Source organism: Sebastes fasciatus, chromosome 14 (genome assembly GCF_043250625.1).
Source record: "Sebastes fasciatus isolate fSebFas1 chromosome 14, fSebFas1.pri, whole genome shotgun sequence".
Lineage (NCBI taxonomy): Eukaryota > Metazoa > Chordata > Actinopteri > Perciformes > Sebastidae > Sebastes > Sebastes fasciatus.
Genome location: NC_133808.1, coordinates 2,425,333 through 2,447,067, shown reverse-complemented (window position 1 = coordinate 2,447,067; position 21,735 = coordinate 2,425,333). Strand labels below are relative to the sequence as shown.

The 21,735-nt window shown below is 43.8% G+C and overlaps 2 protein-coding genes across 5 annotated transcripts in view; one reads left to right on the top strand and one right to left on the bottom strand.

Annotated features, from left to right (window-relative positions):
• The window catches only part of dnah7 (dynein, axonemal, heavy chain 7), a 116,936-nt gene extending 114,767 nt beyond the window's left edge, over positions 1 to 2,169 (top strand). For all 3 annotated transcript variants that reach the window (XM_074658131.1, XM_074658129.1, XM_074658130.1), the window contains one exon: positions 1,906 to 2,169. In XM_074658131.1, coding sequence (XP_074514232.1) covers positions 1,906 to 2,112 — 207 coding nt within the window. In that variant the 3' untranslated portion in view covers positions 2,113 to 2,169. The remainder of the gene's footprint in view (positions 1 to 1,905) is intronic.
• A 1,703-nt stretch (positions 2,170 to 3,872) lies between these two features.
• The window catches only part of slc39a10 (solute carrier family 39 member 10), a 43,388-nt gene continuing 25,525 nt past the window's right edge, over positions 3,873 to 21,735 (bottom strand). For both annotated transcript variants that reach the window (XM_074658135.1, XM_074658134.1), the window contains 7 exons: positions 14,879 to 15,054; positions 12,155 to 12,331; positions 11,867 to 11,975; positions 11,472 to 11,786; positions 8,962 to 9,042; positions 6,625 to 6,815; positions 3,873 to 6,468 (listed from right to left, as the gene is read on the bottom strand). In XM_074658135.1, coding sequence (XP_074514236.1) covers positions 6,316 to 6,468; positions 6,625 to 6,815; positions 8,962 to 9,042; positions 11,472 to 11,786; positions 11,867 to 11,975; positions 12,155 to 12,331; positions 14,879 to 15,054 — 1,202 coding nt within the window. In that variant the 3' untranslated portion in view covers positions 3,873 to 6,315. The remainder of the gene's footprint in view (positions 6,469 to 6,624; positions 6,816 to 8,961; positions 9,043 to 11,471; positions 11,787 to 11,866; positions 11,976 to 12,154; positions 12,332 to 14,878; positions 15,055 to 21,735) is intronic.

Sequence of the window (21,735 nt, the reverse complement as noted above, 5' to 3'; positions counted from 1 at the left end):
GTACAATCCCGTTGTAGTGTACGGTGAAAGAAACACTGCAGGCAAAACAGTGAAAAGAAAAAAAGAAATCCTTGTTGCGTAACATATTCTTACATAAAGTTTGAGGTTTATTGATTCTGCTCCAGTGACTCTCTCTGGGCGTCACAAGAGAGAAAAATAATATCTGTTCACATATCAAATTATGAAAATGGGGCACATTCCATGGTTATTCAGCTTGTAAACTCCTACGAGCCGGCTGTTTGTTTTTTGTTTTTTTATCAGAGACCAATATTGTGAGTCTCCGAGGAGAAAGTGAGTTAACAAGCACCGTACTGTAGCTGCAGCTCCACCCAGGAGGATGTTCACAGCTCCTTGTTCTCTGGACGCGATACGGAGCTGCAGCTTCAGCACTTCTGTTTTTTTTTTTTTTTTTTACATTGTGCCTGCAGGAAGCCGAGCTCTTCCTCTCATCCTTTTATTAATTAACAGAGCTTGATATGGTATATGAAAGCAGACTGACATGGTGATGAACAGAGTGCCAGTGGCAGAGAGCGAGGACTGATCATGTTTTCCGTCTTTTTTTCTTTCTTCTCCCTCTGTTCTCTCTTCTTCACAATGCATTCAGTGATAATGAATAATGCACAAGACTGACTTTTTTTTTAATATTCAGACATTTCAGGGCAAGTTATTAACAGAATCAGTTTTTGACAAGAGCGGAACTTAATTAAAAATGTGTTTATTATATGTGGGGGGAAAAATCACAACAGAGGCTGCCGTAGCCGGCTTTGAAATGCAAATGTTCACAGAGGCGCTGCTTATGGAACCAGATGAGTACTTCTCTGGCTGCAACTCAACAAACTGTTTTTGTTTTTTTAAAGATGTTTTTTTTTTTTGTTGGCCCAGTTTATCCCTTTTGCATAACCAAGACTTCTTAATAGCCCAAGGGGACTCTTCCTTGTTAATACTATTGTTTTATAAGTTTACGTCCCCAAAGTTCCAATTTGTAAGTTAATGTTTGAATAACAGATGGAGATCCAGGTTAGTTCTTACTGTGTTTCATGTCCTGACCTTTGAACTTTAAAGCAGCGGTAGATTGGAGCAAATGTGATTTAAAAAAAAGTTATTTTTATAAAGCGGTCACTATATCCTGACAGTAGTCAGGTAGTAGTAGTAGTCCTCCGGTACTCCTAACGGCATCTGCAAGATTTCACAGACCGGAAAAAAAAACCAATCAGAGCTAAGCTGGAGCCTTGCCGTCATCTTGTAGTGTACTGTTTGGCTGTAAAATGAGAAAGTTTGTGACCCGGCTGCCATGTTGAGGAAATACCAAGCACCACCCACCAGCCGGAGCAAACTAACTCAATTTACAGCTAAACAGTAATGATGATTACAAGATGATTCTAAACACATTTTATTTGAGAACTAGTCATTACAGTAACAGAATATTGATTCATATTTGATCAGCGCTGCCTAGTTTGACCGTTTGATCGGAGTTCGCGAGTGATTGACAGCTGCCACCGTTGAATGAACAGCCAATGGGAACGCTCTCTCTCTGAAATGACCTGTGATTGGTCAAAGTCCCCCGTCACAGGCTAGATGTTCTAAAGCCTGAAAACAGAGCCATGAGGAGGAGCAGAAGTCTAGTTTTCTCTCAGAACACTTGAATTTTTGACCACAACCATGCCCATCATTTTGCATCTGTCATATAATCAAGACTGTTCATTTTGTTCATACAAGGCATACAAAATTTCATTTGCTTGTTTAATTATTCCACTAGTCATATATTTTAGCCCCTAAATGACAGTGACTATTTGCTAAAGTAGCTAATTGAGGTAGAGTAGGAAAATGTGGCAGCTTTCATTTTAAAATCAGGTCGTCTGATCCCGTCTGCCTCTCCGTGTCCTCGTTCTTCTCTCTCTCCGTCAGATGTGGTTGAAGCCCCTCAAACGTCAGGACATCCCCGAGAGGATTTGCTATATGGCGCCCGTCTACAAGACCAGCGAGCGCCGCGGCACCCTGTCCACCACTGGCCATTCCACCAATTATGTCGTCGCCATGACGCTCAACTCCAACGTGCCTGCTGAACACTGGATCAGACGAGGAGTAGCGCTGCTCTGCCAGCTCAGTTCTTAGTCTCTGTTTGTCTCACACACACACATGCACTGACGTTATTAAAAAGAATGAAAAGAATACACTTTGTTTTTGGTGGTATATGAAAATCTACATGAATATAACAGTGACAGTTAATGATAATTAGACACTGCTTCTGTCTTTGCTGTCTCAATAGAGAGTGGACTATTATGGATTACAAAGAGTAGTGTCTGGGCTTCTTCTTGCATGTCCAGTTGCCTTAAAAAGGACCCATTATGCTTTTTCCCTTTCCTTTAGTGTGTTGTATAGTTTTATTGTGTGTGTAAAAGTTACAAAGTCCACGCCAAAAGGGAGTTACTCTCCACCACAGAAACACTGCTCCTGAACTGCCTGATATGCCTCAGTCCCGCCTTTTCTTCTGGAATGTAGTGATGTCACCAAGTAACAACTTTGCGTATCGGCTAGTTTGGCACGCCATCAAACGAAGCTAGTTAGAGCGGAGCTGGAGCGGAGTCCGAAGAGTTTGGTTCGGTTGACCAATCTCAGCAGACTGAGCTTTTGGAGGAGGGGTGGTGTGGGGTGTGGGTGTTATGATTCACTTGATCACCTTGAAGTATACAGTAGCTAGCACTTAGCATGTGAGCATTTGTGTGTGAGGACAGCCCAACAGTCAATCATTACCCACAAATGTGAGTCAACCTCACAAATTGCAGTAAAAATGATCTCAACAGATTTGGTGTCCTCAATAAGTCCTAAGGAACTGTATGAAGGGAAAGTTTTGAAAAACGCCTTTTCAGCTGTATTTCGGTGAGCGTTCAAGCCTACATTGTTGTTGTGCACGCTAGATTTGACCATGCTGTATCTTTTCCTTTAAGCAAAAAACAACTATTGGTCCGGTTCTACCCAGATCTTTGTGTTGTCCGACTTGATCCCGACTTGCTCTGACGTCGTGCACACGTGGGCAACGAGTGCTCGTTACAAAGTGCTTTACAAGGCAGACATAAAAATAATAAAGGACAGAATCCAATGCCATATACACGCACATTTACACATCTATTTTCAAACAAGTATAAATAAATCTGAACGTGGTCGGCAAACTACAAGTAGCCTACAGATGGGATCTAACGGGATGTAAATGTATTTCTGTGACTTCCTGTAGCTGGAAACTGACATACAGAAATACCACGTGATACCAACGTCGTTATACTGTTGGCTCACAAGCCTTGTTGGAAGTGGGAACCAAATGTCCGATATCTTCCACAGAGATAAACAAAAGATTTTGGACCCACCCAAATTTTTTAAAATGATTCATTCACAAGCATCATTTTTTTCAGGAAAAGCCATACTTTTTTTCGGCACCTTTCTGAAGGCTCTGTAGATGGATTATTCTTAAACAAATATTTGCCTACATAAAAATGTCATCAATAAGACCTTTAAGCCTTTTTGTATGTCAGAGTGAGAGAATGCCTTTAGGGGTACGATACAGGTTCAATGTGAGGTCAAGTTACATCGTTACTGGACTACGACAGCAATGCACCTAAACATTACAGCAGCCACATTACCGATAACTGATTTCACCTGATGTCCCGCCGTGTTTCAGACCAGCCTGATTACTGATTGCAGAAACATTTCTTTGGTTTCTAAAATGCATCGCTCACTGAGCCTTCACGTGTATATTTAAGAATCAGCTTCGCTAACCCGGCTGATCTGGGAACGCAAACTGAAGCAGGAGACAAATGGAGAGGGGGGGCAGCGAGAGGCAGAAGAAGTAGTCTCTGTAACATTACACCAGAACCATCAGATATCTTTTCAGAGTTTATTTTCTTTCTGTAATGGGGAGAATGCACAGACAGGCAAACAGCAAGGATGTCACACTTTGCATTTTATATCCAGATTACTAAACAAACATACATACAACAAAGCAAAAATGAGAGCAATCATGGATCTTCATTTTACAGACAATTTTTTGCCCAATAAACAGTGAAGAAACTTTGAGGCGTAGTGTCACTAACTTATCGCACACTTGACAGTACGGTTTCGAATTACACGAGAAATGCAGAAACTCAAGAGATAGAATGTTTCAAAAAAGGATTCAAATCCTTTAAAAATACAAAAAAAACAATCAATGAATATTGTTGGAAACAACTGAAAGTCAAATAAACTCACATTTTAAAGACATCAAATGATGAGCTTGACTTGGTGTCGGATCAGAATGAAGTACATTCAGATCCCGTTGAACATGAGATGAAGTAACAAAACAATGCCTGTAAAAAGAGAAGTGATGCCGATAAGTTGTGTGCTCCTAACACCGGCTACACTACGCCCCAAAGAAGTCCTCATGATCTTCACACAGTTAATTTAAAAAGTAACAAAGGTTGTCAATAGTTTAACTTTGCAGCACAAAGAATGAAAACAAATTTACACTCAACACGACGTCTGTGCCGTTTCACTCATGCTTCATGCATGATTCAGACAGATCGACAGACGTGACTTCAATGTGACTGACGATGATTTACAGCCGGTTGAGACGTAAGATGATGGATGTCACACAGTGACAGGATAAATGAAGCCCCACACATTATCTGTGTGCTCCAGCAGCCGGAGCTAGCTAAGCTAGCTCGCTTAGCGTGTGAGCCGCAGGACAGCCAATGGAATGTAGGGGGCGGGGCGGGGCGGGGGGAGGATGGGAGGAGGGGCAGTGTCAAGCACCAGCCACTGAATATCCACACTCGGGCCAGTTTTGGCACAGTCAGCAGTGACGTTAATGCACACCCTCACAAACATACAGTATGTGAGGAATGCTTGTAAAACATATTTAAAATAATAATAATCATAATCGTTGTCCTACGGTTCGTTTAACAGCCATTACAAGTGCAGGGAATGCTGTCACACAGTATTTTATTCAAGAGCACTGTCTTCTGCTCGGTCGGTCTCCGATTGTCAGAAAGTTTATTGATTCCTTGACAGAAATTTGCTTCTAGCTGCTCAACTACAGACGCTATAAAGACTTCATGTATTTACAGTACATCAACACAAATCTGCATTACGGTGACAACCTCCTACTGTAATTAAATGTCCACTGCAGGTTGGTCCTATTGGACAAAGCACCTTTTAGGAACTCAAAGAAGCACCCTAAATAAACCTAGTAAACTACAACACTTTTAGATGAAGACGAGAAGAGTTTCTGAGTTCACATGTTGAAGCTGCTGATTGTTCTAAAGAAAGACATCATGTAAAGGCCTAACAAGGCTACAGATTGTCAAACCCTTCAAAAACAATGGTGACATTTGAGACATCTAGCTTCTAAAACAAAAAACAAAGTCTTGAATGCTAATTTGTTTGGCAGCCGTGTTAGCTATCACTATGAACTACAAAGGTTTAATAATCACAGAAATATAATTAGACATAAAACATAACTCTGAGGTGATGAATGGAGAACGTTGCAGCAAAAGCAAAACAGCGAGCCGGGTGATCTACCAAGCCAAGTCGGTGGAACACTTGTCTGTTTTGACACTGCAGCATATGTTGAAGGTGAAGCAACGTGAGCTAAAGGGTTCATTCCAGATGTAGCAGCTACCTGAACAGTGAGACGGGGTGCCGAGCCGCTGCGGTGCTGCTCCAGTGGCCGGGACTTGGCACAGAGAGACACGAGATGTTTGATACACAGCGTGATGACATCAGGAGTTGATGATGGATGGCGGGTGGAACGTGCGCCACAGATGTGCGAGGCATGGATGATGGGACACAGCACAGGGTGGATGAAGAGGCGGGGGGTGGACGACGACGACGACAACGCACTAACAACAGGTGATGATGCGTGGGCGGCGGGCCGCTGGGCCGTGACAGCTGCCTCTGCGCGGCAACGCGCTTCCTGCGCCACCTTACGGTCTACAGCTCTTTTTTTTTTAGATGGAGGTTACTGGTTGGAGGTGTTCTCTGGTTGGTGTGCAGCGTCGCTCTTCTTTCCTTGGGCCTTTTTTTTTTGCTTCACAGGGAGCAGACGGATCGGAGCTGACGGAGGAGAGGTAATGGAGGGGGCAGAGTGTAAACATCACTGGCAGAGTCATGAGATATGCATAAGCTACCGCTGCATGTTTGGAATGGAGGCACTGGCCATGAACGAGACCCATGTTGCATGCGAGACTGGGCCGTTACATTGCAAACAAAGCGTGTTAAGGCCAAGAAGGACAATATTGATACATCCAGCTCCTCCTACAATTCCCAGCAACCCCCTCTTCTCCTCGACTAAAAGCCAAAATCGAGAACGATGCGGTCTTCGAAGATGGCGATGAGCAGCATGATGCCGAACCCGGTCAGCAGGCCCACGTTCTGCAGGAGAAAGTGTCCCAGCTGGCAGCGCTTGTGGTCCTCGCTGTCCCCGTGAAGCATCTCTGGCAGCTATGAAAGAGACAAGTTGGGATCAGAAACTGACTTCCTGGAATTAGCATTGCAGATCAGGAGAAGGGAGAAGAGGACGGACCGGCCCGTGTGGTAGATTAGGCGGGAGGGGGGGGGGCAATTATCACTCAGGGGGACTGTCGAGTGCCAACTTACCATATCCACCAGGGCCACGTAAAGGAACATGCCAGCCGTGATGGCGAAGATCCAGCTGGTGACATTGTGTGTGTACTGGCCCACAGCTGTGCCAATCACCATGCCAACGTAGGCCATGAGGGCGGACAGCAGATTGTAGAAAATGGCCTGCTTCACTGACATCCCCGCTTTCAGCAGCACTGCAAAGTCACCTGTCAGCCAGGAGAGACACACACTCGTTTAAACACCATTAAAGCAATTCTCATGCACCCGTCTCTTGTTCTGACACACATATCCCAACATGCAACACTCAGGGCCCGTTCGCAACTTGTTTATGAAAGCTAAAAGTCACAGAAAAAGTGTGAAGCAGTGACAGCAGTGTGTCCAATTTTCTGTTTACGCTTTGCAAAGTGACGTGCACTTTGCAGCACATAAACCCCTCGGTGAATATAGCTTGGCACTCGTTTTTGCTCTTTCAGTCTATTCTGCCTGCGCCTTCGGTGATGAGGTGAAACTCGTTCAAAGCGAGCTCCCTCCATACATCTGCCTCCGCTATCTGTCTTCAAGCAGGTGGAAAAAACAGACCAGGAGCTTCTCTTTCTAAGAAATATGTCCTTAACTCCCTTCTGATACACGTGTGATTACACATGCACGCCGTAGCCTCTCTACCCTCTTCAATCATCGCCGGGCCAAATGCGGGAAGGGGCCCAAGTCTCAGCGGAAACGCCCTGGATTTGGAGAGAGGGATGAATACTGAGAAGGGGGTGGCCTACATTTCCTGCACCGTGTAACAAGCGGCCTCTTTTCCTTGCTAATTACCTCAATGAATATATTACCGCTCTGCTCTCATCCATCAATCAAACCCAGAGAGAAGGGGGGGAGAAGTTAAGGAGAGTCGCTCCGCACACACACCTCACGTCAATGGCCTTTTTTTTCTGCCGTTTCCTGCCTCCCTGGTTCCAATGCGTCCGACAGTCAGACACGCCTGCCGCCACCTCATCCACCGCAATTAACACACCCATCACTGCCAATTAGCTTCACTCTGGGTGGTTAAAGAACCCTCATAATCATCATCTTTGCCATCCAGCTGCCAGGCGGGGGGAGCGGCTTTTGTGTTCAGGAGAAGCTGAGAGGTGCACTTGTCAAACTGCTGGGTTTGTCTGACAAGCGGCCCTACGGGGGTGAAGGCACGACGGCAAGCGCTCCAGAAGAGCGGGCGCCAGAATCAACAGGAAATGTGAAATAACACGGGGAGAGACTGATCTCGCAAATCTTCACATGCCGCTTGAGACGGGACTTGTGCGGCAGTCAACCATCTGGAAACCTCGAGCGCGACAGAGTCAAAATGGGAGACAAAAATGTTGGACCGGAATCAAAGCTCTGCTATGTGATCCTGAAGCCTCGCAGATGCGTCCAATAACTGCAGATTGTTTTTGGCACTTTAAACGGCTAAATGCAGACTTTAAAGCAGGCTTTTGCAGCGTCTTTCATCCCCTTTCCTCACATAGAGGCTTTTAACAGAGGCACATTTTCCTCTTTTTCCCCTAAACACAACAATGACAGTAGGACAGGATGCTGCTAGTCAACAGGAGGGGGAGCCGGCAGACAGACGTAGGCTATTATTCACTGGTTCACACACTGCCGTAATTGACACTGCTCTATTCATCAAGCACACAAACGAGGCATGGAAACTGCACCGCGACAAGACACATCATTAGTACTGATCTGCTGTGGATGGCCCCATTGTCTGTCTTTTTCACCCCGCTCTCGCCACCTCTTCCTCTCGCTATAAACAAACAGGGAGAGGAGAGCACTGTGGAGGGAAAAAACAAACTCGGAAACAAAAATGTTCACTGTTGCTGAGTCAAACTGAATGAAACGGGTCCTCGGAGAGAACAGATTTGAATGCAAATGAACGCACCGGCAGCTGTACCGCCTTTGAGCCTGACTGTATTGAACAATGTGTGCCAGGAACGGTACATCATCTTCAGTGACCGACACGTCGACAAGCCATTTCGCTGCTGTCAGACAAAAAGCCATTAATCGGTAAAAAAAGTAAATTTTTCTGGAGTGAAGAGAAGAGTGATGGTTATTGACACCGCTGGGTTTTTTAACAAGTTCCAAGGGACCGAGGGGCGTGAGACTCCCTCAGATTAAACTTTAAGTCCAAGTAAGAGAAAGAGCTGGTTTTGCACGAGGCAGTGATTTAGACACCGGTTATCATTATGTGAGCTAACTGCGAGGCCTTCACAATACATCTTTGTTCTGCTCGTTGAAGAAATGAAGTGTGTCTCGTGTGGAATGAGAAAAGGGATTTGTTTAGTTTTTTGACACGTTCTTTTGTTGCACTCCACTTACCGAGTTCATGAGGTAATTCGTGGCAGAAAACAGCCACTGATGTGCTGATGCCTCCTGTCAGGTTCGCACTGAATGCTGCGCCTGTAGAGACAAAAAGTTCAGGAAATGTTAGGGAGGGGAAATACACTCGTTCGGTTTTGTGCTGGAAGTTGAGAAGATCGACTCCTCTCTCATGTCTGTACACTGAAGGGCACATTCACAAAAGGATTGCGCAGCTTTTAGCTTTTTCTGTGTGATTCTCAAAGCACCCGCAAAGGGTGAAATGCACCCCTAACTGCAACGTCTTGGTTCTCCTGAACTATTTGCACATATTTGAATCCTAATATGCATGCATTTGGTGCAAAATCAGCCCATTTCTATGCAAAAACAGTCCAATTCACAAAAATCAGCACTGATAGCCACTAGGGGGGGGGAGAAAATATTGAATATTGAATATTGTGATATTGTGATGTTATGTTTTGTGATACTGTATAAATTCTCAAAAACGCCGTTTCTATTTATAAATAATAGTTAACATGCAAAGATTAACTCAGCCAGTACTTTATTTAATTTGCAAAGAGGTGCGCCCTCTCAGTGTACGTGTCCTCTCAGAGTAGTGCTGTGATGCTGGATGTTACAGCGACTGGGATAAATGAAAATGCAGATATAACTGTTCTGATTGCATAAAAAAGTCAACCTTTTTTACATATGGTGGTGTGTTCTTTATACAGTTTTACTAAAATTTGATTTAAAAAAATATATATATATATAAGCGATATATCGCCTTGCTTAAAGGGGCTGTATGTAACATTTTACACGTATAAATCGTTTTTATTGCCAATGTGTGAACAGGTTGTAACCGAACCTAATATAAGACCTTCTGCAACTTTCGGGGTTTCCTCTATCGGCCTGTAGACTGCTTTTAATGGGAAGAACCCGGGCCTATTTTTCTGGGAAAATCCAACAGATGTGACATCATGAGCGCTCGTGAGTGTCTATATTTTCAGCTCTGCTTCAGAGCTACCAGTGTGCAACCGTAGCTAACGTTCGGTTAGAAATGGAGTCCGCTAACGCCAACAAACGACCAGCCCCCGGCACAACTCAGACTCCAACACAAACTCCACGGAAGCACAAAAAACACAAAGTCATATTTAGTGAAACCCGTCCTGCAAAACAGGAATGTAACTGACGTCGGGGGTAAACTAGTGTTGTGGGAGAATAGCAGAGCCTGTGAGAAGAGTGTGTGTGCATGTGGGAAGTGAGTAATGAAGAGAGAGAGAGAGCGGCGGCGAGTGTGTGAGAAAACAAGCGAGCAGCGGAGCAGAAGAGAATTAGTTTAGCTTTGAGAATATCAGGGAATGTAAGGTGGAAGTTGCAGTTTTTGCAGAAATAAATGCTGCTAGTTTCCCGTGTCTTGTTTCCTGCTGCTGAGTGGAGTGATGGGGGTTAACTCCGGAGTGAGTAACGTTATCGACTCCGGCCCAGGAGACCAAAACTACGGTGTTTCTCCAGTGTCTTCTGACCGCGCTCGGGAGGCTGAAGCAGGAAAAGTTAACACTTAGATCAACATCGGCCGGGCCTTCGATTCATGGAGAGACCTTCGTTTGGTGAGCTAACATTACTGCTAAGCAGGTGAAATATAGAGTGATATTGTAGCTTTAGCTGCTAATGTTGCTAACGTTTATCAACATGTTCCCTACCAACCACATTCGGTCTCTGGTGTGTCGGTGGTTTGAGTGTGAACACGAGCAACAGCACGCTGACTGTCGTCGACTTAACGGCCATTGTTAACAAGCAATTTCTGAATCTCACAGAGTCCCTTTAAGTATTTTTGGGGATGAAAAATAAATGAGTAACTACATGTCATTTTTGGAAATACATGAAAAAAATAGATTGAAATAATCAATGATATTACGCTGCTGTGCCTCGTGCGTAAATGCGCACAGCGCCTCTCTTAATGTGGAGATGCACTTTCTGGTGGTATTTAATAAAGTCAAAAGATGTCTGGCTTCTGGCTCAGGCTGACTCTCACCCCTCACAAGCGAATCATTGACCTACATGGATAACTGCAATCACACGCCTAAAAGGCAAATTGCACTCGGCTCCATAACTTAATGGCCGTGTTTGCGCTCATCATTAGCACAATATCTTTTGTGAATCGTACCTTGCCACGGGGAAGATAGCGGTTGCAAACGATGCGCATTTCATTGTGCTATCAGCGGCCGAGATCCATTCTTTATGAATTTGCCCCTAAATCAGAAGTTAATTAGCTTAGCATATAGACTGGAAACATGGGGAAACAGCTAGCCATGGCCACGCACAGTGACTTCCTGGAGTCTCTACCCCTAAACACTTAGTCATTTTGAAGGAGGTACGTAGTTTACCGCATAAACACTCAACACAGCAGTTTCTGAGGGCCACAGAATGAGACTGGAAGCTTGCGGAAGGATTCTAATAAGTGACTTTAATCTGAGAAACCTGACTCATTCACCTACAGTGGACGGATGAAATACAAAACCAGAACCTCTTACCTATAGCCATGCCGTCACTGAAGTTATGCATGCCGTCGCCCATGATGACCATCCAGGCGATGCTGGCTATACCGGCGTCCTTCATCTCCTGCTCTGAGTGGCAGTTCCCGCCGTGGGAGTGACCGTGGCCGTGGCTGTGCGAGTGTCCGTGCTGCTTGGCCTTGCGTCCGTTCTCCTTGGTGGGAGACTGCCGGTCTTGTTGGGGGTCTGCGGGTGCCAGTGGCGTCTTGTTGGTGGGAGAGTCGGGCGTCTGAAGCTCTGTGAGCTGCGTGTCGTTGTGGCCGTTGTCACAGGAGATGGCGGTGTTGTCGGGGTCTGGAGGATAGAGATGTTACAGTGAGCCGGGCCGAGGCTAACAAAGTGCTGTAAAGACCGCATGACTGAACACCTCTTACCTTCGCTGAGCGGCTTCAGGTGCAGCCACTCTGCATCCGAGCGCCTATTTAATTTGTGATCTGACAACTTCCTGCCAATCTTGCCCTCCTCGCTCGCCTTCTTCATGCCCTGTGAGCAGAAACACAATTGTATGCTCCGTCTACGGAAATTCAATACACGTCTGTATCAACAAGAACCAAACTAAAGGAATATAGCAGACAAAAGCAACCGCTTGTGAGAATTAAGTATCTGAAAACGGCCATGTTCAGCCGAGTCCACCGCCTCCAGCTGCGTGCTGTTTATCTTACCCTGTGGTCTTTGTAGTGCTTAAACATGCCGATACAGTGTTCGATGATGAAGAGGAGGTAGATGCCGGCCAGCGCCGTCAGGCCCTTCCACACTCCGTCAAATTTTGTCACCAGATCAGTTTCTGGTTCTGATTCCTGACTCGTCCCATGCTCACTGTGGTCGTGCTGCCCTTGAGACTGTAGACGGGAAGAAGAACAGAGGACCACTGAGAGAGAGATGTGAGTGAGGGAGGAGGATCACACATTCATCAGTACATAGATTTTGTTTCCAAGAGTCGCACGGAGGAGAGGACGGTTGATGATCACTGAAACACGCTGTGTGACTGACTGCACACAGGTGGACTTGGTGCGTTGGTCGGAGGCAGAAAGGTTTGAAGGTTTCAGTATCACTTTTTAAGGAAATGTTTTATTTTTATTGACCCCTGTTTGATATAGATCAATCATTTTATAGGGCCTCTGCAGATGATTAGCAGTTCAAATGGTTACTATCAGGGCTGTCAAAGTTACCGTGATAATAACACGTTAACGTAGATTCGTTTTACCGCCACTAATTTCTTTAACGCATGGAATGCAATAGATCTTTCCGAGGATGTAGCGGCTCAGTTTTAAAGCTGGAGTGAAGATACTGGTATCATGTGTAACTGTAGAACCTAAAGAATCCATCGGTACCAACCATGTCATACTAGCTTGTTATGAAGGAGGTTAAATAACGCTGCAAACTTACGCTAGATTTTGGTGAGGAAAAACGGTCATGTCCATTTCCAAAGGGGTCCCTTGACCTCTGACCTCCAAATATGTGAATGTAAATGGGTTCTATGTGTACCCACGAGTCTCCCCTTTACAGACATGCCCACTTTATGATAATCACATGCAGTTTGGGGCAAGTCATAGTCAAGTCAGCACACTGACAGCTGTTGTTGCCTGTTGGGCTGCAGTTTGCCATGTTATGATTGGAGCATATTGTTTTATGCTAAATGCAGTACCTGTGAGGGTTTCTGGACAATATCTGTCATTGTTTTGTGTTGTTAACTGATTTACAATAATATGTATAGTATAATATAATATAATATAATATAATATATATATACATACATACATACATACATTTGCATAAAGCAGCATATTTGTCCACTCCCATGTTGATAAGAGTATTAAATACTTGACAAATCTTCCTATAAGGTACATTTTGAACAAATAAAAAATGTGTGATTAATCATGGACAATCACGCGATTAATCAAGGCTGAATATTTGAATTGATTGACAGCCCTTGTGACCATGTATCTTAAACTCATTAGATCTGTATGAACACTAAACCAAACAGCTAATCAGCTCATCATGACATGGTGTGCATGAAGCTGTGACGAGTGATGTGAGGCAGCCCTGACATGTCACCTCTGCTTGCCCGCTATTGGCTGCTTTAGAGCTTGAGAAAGCATTTTGGGTAGACATGACTGTAGTCCTTATTTTACTACAGTCGGCACTGAAGAATCACAATTAGTAAAGTCTAACTTTTTACCTTGTTTTGCCAACTAAAGGATTGACTCATAAATCACGTTTAGGACCAATTTAAGACAATTTCTTTGGAGTTTTATACATGAAGACCCAGATTTTTGTCATACGAATAGTTCTCCCAAATGTATTGATATCATCCATCTATCAACTCTCCACAAGAGCACAGATTTCATAATGTAAAAGACTCTCATAATACGACGACGTATTAGGGCCATTGTAGGTAAAAAAAATAATCACAGAGCCAGAGAAGGGGGGTAATATTCAGAGAAATTAAAGATGTAAATTACGAGAAAAAAACTTGGATATTTTCTGAGATTAAAGCTGAAGGAGGCAGATTGAAGCATATTGATTAAAAAAAAGTTATTTTTATAAAACGGTCGCTATATCCTGACAGTAGTACATGAGACAGGTAACCTGAAAGAGAATATGTGCCTCTGTGTCCTCCGGTGCTCCTAACGGCATCTGCAAGATTTCACAGACTGGAGGAAAACAAGCAGTAAGAGCTGATCTGGAGTCTGCCGTCCAGCTTCTGTCTATGAGAGCCGGCTGTCAATCACTCACGAACTCCGACAAAACGGTCAAACTAGGCAGCGCTGATTCTGTTACTGTAATGCCCATTTCTCTCCTCAAATGTTTTCAGAATCATCTTGTAGTGTACTGTTTAGCTGTAAAATGAGTAAGTTTGTGACCCGGCAGCAATGTTGAGATGCCTTGTGGGAATACTAAGCACCGCCCACATGACCGGAGCACAACCAATGGGAATGCTCTCTCTCTGAAAGTCTCTCCGTCACCGGCTAGTTTTTCTAAAGTCTGAAAACAGAGCCATGAGGAGGTGCAGAAGTCTAGTTTTCTCTCAGAACACTTGAATTACAATATGCTGAAATGTTATTATGGAATTTCTGCCCAATGATGCTTAAAGTGGCAAATTTATGAGAATTTTTTTTTTTTAAAAATCAGAGTGCAAAAGCACGGATCACATCGTTTCACTTTGCAAGGTTGGATCAACCTCATTACACTACAGTTCTCAGTTAAAATCTTGCAAATTTGTGAGTTTTTTCTTTCAAATTTGCCACTTTAATCTCAGAGAACATCCATTTTTTTCTCGGAATACTACCCCCCCTTCCCCAGCGTCATATTACAATGTCCCTAATACGCCATCGTATCTACGACTGCACAACTTGTGTACGGCATTCAGTCTGTGGCGTACTCACGTGAGGCAGCAGATGAAGGAGAGCGTCGCCGCTGAGCGTGCCCACTGCCAGCGCCACCAGGAAGGTGAGCAGGAACTTGAAGCAGGATTGTTTGAGGATGGGTACGAGCACCACGCCCAGCAGAGACAGCAGGCTGATGATGGTGATGGACACAAACCCCCACAGCCACACCCACACTGGAGAAGGAGACAGACAGAGACAGGGAGAGGGATGAAAGGCAAGTATTACTTACTCTACATGTCCTATACAGCAAGGGGTCAGGAGCCCAGTGCTGGTTAGCCACATCCAATGTTTCGTTGATGATGTATGACTCTTCAACTGTCCATAAGAAGAAGACTAACAGCCACAGCTTTACCATCATTTGGCTGCTGGCTGAAGGTCTTTTTTCCTATCTTGTTCACATGTGAAGTAAACTATCCTCCAGAGGTTTTCAATCCATGTGTCCTTGTGATGACACATGACGCCTAAAGCGAGAAATGTGAAGTGACATTTCAGCAGAATTCTACTCGCCTCATTTTTCATTCGAGGCCGCAGACGTGAAGCAGAAGAGAAAAAAAAGTCAGAAAGGTACACTATCATTTAAACTGTCAGCCCGGGACACGTTTCAAAACAACGAAGGACCGAGTGAGAACTTCACCGTTCTTTCGTCACAGAGGACGAAATGTTTAATGTCGTATGAAATTCAATGTCACACCAAAGCTGGTGGCGTGTTTGCTAAAGCGATGCTGGCTCCCTCGCTGCTGACATTCAGCTATAGGACATCTATTGGCTAGAACACAGTGTGCATGTAATGCGCATCTTACAGACAATTGACTCCAGCGAAGCATTTCAGGAATATGTCACAACAAACTGAATTTAGTATTGAAAGGTACTGTTCCTCACAGATGTAGCAGGCTATTCATGTTTAAAACAACAAAACCTATATGCTCTGTTTGTCAGGGTAAAAGGGTTTGACCCTGGGGAGTATTTGCCCATTACTTAACACCCAATATATAACTGGTCAACATGTTACAAACTATTGAGCACCGATAGAGCTTAATTCATCTAAACAAAAGCACCAAAGCTGCCATCTAGCCAGAGGGAAGAAATGACTCATAACAGTAAAATCACACTGGCAGACGCACTTCCTCTCCCCGTCTAATCGGCCCCAGGTGGTGTCGCTTGTGAAGAGATGATCTGAAACATGTCTTGTGTCTGACAGAGTGGTCTTTAGAGAGACTGAATCAAGCTGTTACTGTCCCATTACCCAGCTGTAGGATTAAAAAACATTGCAAAAAAAAGTCTTCCCCCTCTGGCAGCCGTCCCTCCACTCAAAACAGGAGGCTGGAGTTCCTCCTGGGGGAAATATTTTAACTGAAGAGGAAGGCCCTGGTGCTTTAGTGCTGATTATAGCCACCATTAGGCTTTTGGGAAGCCTGACTCTCATTGCAGGTTTACATGTGTCCTCCGAAGCCATGACAAAGATCTGGTGGCATTTGGTGTTTTGATGATGGAGTTCATCGCTCCAAAGACTCCCAGAAGTGTTAAACTGGGTGGAGCTCTGGTGACTGTGGAGGCCATAGCATACAGCAGAGGTTCTAGGACCCCTTACAAGATAGACAATATACTGGGGACCACCTCATGTACATCCTTTGGTTTAATTTGACTATTTTTTACACTTCTATTGTCTTAGTTATGTGAAAGAACAATACAAGAGAATTGTATTAGAAAGATATTAGATATGTATTAAACATATTTGCAGATTCTAAGAGTTATAGATTTGTTAGAATAGAACGTAATCTATGAACTATTCTACCAACCCAGTCGTCAGAAAAAAGGTTGGCATTGTACGTTTCTGAAAACCACGGGATACGTTGAAGGTGAGTTCCTGAACCCCAAAAAGTTAACAACATGTAACAGCGTAACGTAACAGCGTAACGTAACAGCGTAACGTAACAGCGTAAGAACGTAACGTAACAATGTAACGTAACAACGCAACAACGTAACGTAACAGCGTAAGAACGTAACATAACAACGCAACGTAACAACGCAACATAAAGTAACAACGTAGCCTAACAACGTAACAATGCAGCGTAACAACGCAGCGTAACACCGCAGCGCAACACCGCAGCGCAACACCGCAGCGCAACACCGCAGCGCAACACCGCAGCGCAACACCGCAGTGCAACAGCGTAACAACGCAACGTAACAACGCAACGTAACAACGCAACGTAACAACGCAACGTAACAACGCAACGTAACAACGTAACGTAACTGTAAATAAACAACAACTGCCCTTAGCCTTTTTACGTAACGTTGCGAAAGACAACGTCATCATGTACGTTTGTACATCCGAGGCAGTCACTGTATTTATATCTAATTAAGACAAACCCCTGATAGGCATTAGTAACAGAGTAAAATGAGGATCCAGAATCTGTGTCCCCGCTACGATTCACAGTGTAAAAATGACCCATAGTCTATAGTCTCTATAGTTAGAGAGACGGTTGTGATTAAATATTTAAGACCACATACTGATAATAATAATGAATAATGATAATAATGTGAATAATGGGATCTCTGCTGCAGCTACAGCATAGAGCACCAGTTAATCCACTGAACGTATTGTGGAGAGAACCTCATCACAAGGAAGGACAAACTGGACAGGCTCAATTCATTTCCTCATCATAGATGAAAATGTCTCTAATAACCCTCACTTTCTGGTTCTACAGTTGGCGCCTTTTTCAATGTGCCTTACCAAAGTAAAAGGTGCTCCAGTCGACTGCTTTCTTATTTGTCGCATCAAGCGGAACAACGTGTAACCCTGAGAGGCAACTGTATATCAGCCAGACACTGCAGGTCCTTCACACTCACACAGCTCATCTACTTCTCTATCTCATTACCCTTATGCAGTTGTGGTTCTGTGTGTAGACGTGGAGGTGTGCGGGGGGTTGCAGCGGGGCGATGGAAGGCGGTGATAAGGGAACAGAAGAGAGGAGAAGGAGACCCACTGGTCTGTGTCTTCTTTCCAATTACGCATCTCCTGCAAGCCACGGCTCAGAAAAAATGGCCCAGGGTGTCGCTTAGGCTCTCCTAATTGGCACAGCGCAAAAGGAGAGGGGTGTGGGGACCGGAGAGAAACCGACCGCAAATTTTCAGAGCCCCCCCGTGGACACCGGCAGGAGGTAAATGAGAGGTAACTTCGCGGCGTGTGGCGATGCCTATGGTTGACTCTTAGTGCACAATTGCAGACAATCTAGCGGCTCTAGTATTCCACTAATGAGGAGCCATCCCTGCCCTTTTGACTTGTTCGTGCTGCGTTTCTTCGTCGTCATTACCAATTTTATGACTGTTTTCAGTGGCAGCACACCGCTGCCTGAGGCACATGTGATACAGGTGTCTCCGGAGGGGAGAGTGCGTTTAATAATTAAAGGTTTAAGAGGGCGTATACAGTTAGGGAATTCCTCCAATCTCACAGTTAAACTCAAGTGCCTGCTGCTTTGACAGTGTTATTCTGTCCTAAAGTGTTCACAAAGAGCACATTTTTTTTCTCATAAAAATGGCACTTTCTACCTCTAATTAAAAATAAATCAGGTTGTGCAGATCATCTTATGACCGCACACTTGCCATGTTGTTTACTGTGACAGCTCCTAAACTCCTTGCCTACTTTGCATAACGTAAATGAAAACTAAAATCCAATTACACTGCAGGCGTAAATACAGAACATGAGAACAAATTTACCGTAAATGCAGCGTGTTTCAGATTGATTACTATACATACAGGCTTCACAATGCATTTTCACTCCAGGTGGCCATCTATTCCTAGAGATTTACATGTTCGACCCACTAATACACACACACACACACACACACACACACACACAAATCCATAGAAACAGCAGCTTTTTTTGCTATTTCTGTTTGTAGAAACTGTGATTACTGGTCCTGGTTTGATTTGCAGCCAGCTTTTATGGCTTTATGACCTTTATTTCACGACCTGTAACTCATTAACTTTAAAAACACTGCGATTTTATGTTTTGCATTCTCATAAACTGTGAAACACTGCGAGGTCCCAGAGCAGGGCTTCACACTGACCTTCATTCTTTATCGCTGATCTTTCAGCCTCTTTTTTGACTTTTCTTTTTGAGTATTATTAATTCAGAGATTTGGAACACAAACTGAAAGAAGAGAGATCACTGCGAGAAAAATGACTTTTTTTCAACATAATTTCATTACACATGATAGGACCGCTCGTTTGCTGCCATGGCAACTCAAATTATTTAATAACAAAAGGGCACACGTTGTCATAGGCACGGAGCGCAAATCATGAGTGCAGCAGTTAGGTGAGTGTTTTAGAGTGTCAGTCACATGATGAACTCTATTAAGAGCCGGATGCGATATGGCAAATTTGGTCGCCTATTCATTCAAACATTAACTTTCTCCCAGTGAATGTGGTCCAAGACACACAGTGACATGCCAAGCTGACTTTTCCACAGCTCTGTTAATACATTCACTGCCAATCAACTCCTGCTGACGGCCATTAGTTATGCATTATGCTCACTGGGATTTGTGATTGACTGAAAAATTAATCGATTCATGATTATGCCTAATACTTGCTGCATCCACAATCACATCTAAAAATAGCTTTGTCCAATCATTATATGGTTGATACAGTAACCAGCACAATCATTCTTCCAAAAATGTGGAGGCTATAGAAGTTTAACGTATTAAAGGGATAGTCTGGGTGTTTTGAAGCGGGGTTGTATGAGGTACTTATCCATACTCAGTGTATTATCTACAGTAGATGACAGTCGGCACGCCCCCAGTTTGCAGAAACAGACAGGAGTTACCGCACGGAACCAAAGCAATGTACTGCTGTGGACGGGGGGCAGCTGCCACGATCGGTTAGTCTGGTTGCGTTATTGTGTGACTTTGTTTAGTTCGGATTCACCGAAGTCGCACAATAACGCAAATAAACTAACTGATCTTAGCAGAGGTAGACGCCGTGTTCTGTGAGGTAAAATTACAGTTTTTTTTCAATGGAGTCTGGTGGCTTTGGCGAGAGCATAGATGGATACAATGGCTTCAGTTCCCAGTCGGAAAGGGCTGTCTGACGGCGAGGTAAACGGGTGAAAATATTCTAAATATAGCGTTCATTTAAACTGATATTGATTATTTTAGGTGAGTCTTTCTTTTAGGTGGCTAAAATATGTTTTGCTGCTGTACCCCATCCACAGCACTACATTGCTTTGCTCCCATGCTGGTACTCTGGTCTGTTTCTCCAAACTGGGGGCGTGCCGAGTCATGCTGGTGTTTTTTTCATGCCGTCCACACCTACATCTGCAGCTAGATGCATTTAACTGCAGTTTACCTGACAGGACAAAACAGAAATGTGGGTTTCTGAGGTATCAGTTTGAGATCGAGACCAGTCAAGAAAATGAGTGGGTAAGTAATAAGAGTGACCCTCTGTCCTCCCTCTGCATCTATCAGTGTACGCATAAGTAAATCATTTAGTCACATTCCGCTCCTGTAGAGCTGCAAAGTGGCCACAGTGGAAGATTACATTTAGAAGTGTACAAATATGAATAAGAAGCACAATTTCCTGACAGTTTTGAGAAACCTTTCCGAGTATAAACAATTGTTAAACAAAGGAGATTGTACTGAGATAAGCCTGTGGTTTCATACTTGGTAAAGCGTTATCAAGATCAAAGAGCACGGTTAACAGCAAACAGGAAAAACACCTCTTTTATTATGAGACTGTGACAGTTTTGTGTGACTGTAAAGCTCAACAGCTTATTCTCTAAGCCTGCTGTCTTACATCCAAAGCCATATGCTTTCCTCATCTGTAAATAAGAGTTAATTAAGTGTTGGTTTTGTAGAAATACAAGAAGCCTGAGATTAGTAACAGCCTACTCATTGGGTCTGTGAGCTGTGCTCTCAAATTACTTGCACTGACTTTCAACATCCTGTTTGTTTTTTGTTTTTTTTAAACTAATGTCAGTGTTCAAGTTACGCTCTGGTGAGTGTTCGCTGCTGCTCTGGATAGCAGAAAATGAGAGAAAAAGCTGCCCCTATCAATGAAGTGAAAATGAGAAAAGATGGAGCAAACAATGGTAGGGATACTCAGGGGATCGGGGCTACAATTTCTGCTTCAATTCAATTATTACCACTATAAAATATGGCTTGATTATTTCAATAAGTGTTCTATTATGCAGGTCTGTCACTCCTCCCCAAGAGAGGAGCTCCAGGTTTACACATAGTGATAGCATCTCATTATAAACCCAATGGTTTATAGTGATGTCCCTGTGGTTTCCTGCTTAGAAGGAGAGCTGTTTTCTCTGGCTGATGGCACCGATAACAATCAATTTACAGATGATTTCACTTTCATAGATCAAATTCCTATCAGTATGATACTCTAACACTAGTTGTTCTGTAAACCAGAGGTTCTCAAACTTATTGGGCCAGGGACCCCTTAAAGGGGAGAACATTTTCTAAGGACCCCCCTAATAATCCTAACACTTAGGCATAATGCTTACCATTTAACCATTTAACTACCATTTGTACTCTTAGATGCTTAGATTTGTATTCTAAAACTTTTCAACCTAGCTCCTTCAGACCTGTTTGATAGTGATGAACAGAAACACATTTCAATGTGAATCATGTTAATGATTGACGCATTGAGGTCTCCTGTCGCTGTCGCTTAATATAACTGTTGTCATATTTTCTCAACTTAGCTACTGTGGTCTTAGCGTCACTTGACGATGTGGACTGACTAAAATATTTCTCCATGCTCGCCAGCTAGCTAGCTGGCTAATAAGCTAAGCTAAGCTAAGCTAAGCTAAGCAGCAGGAACGGTTCGTTGCGCCCTGAGCGAAGTGACTG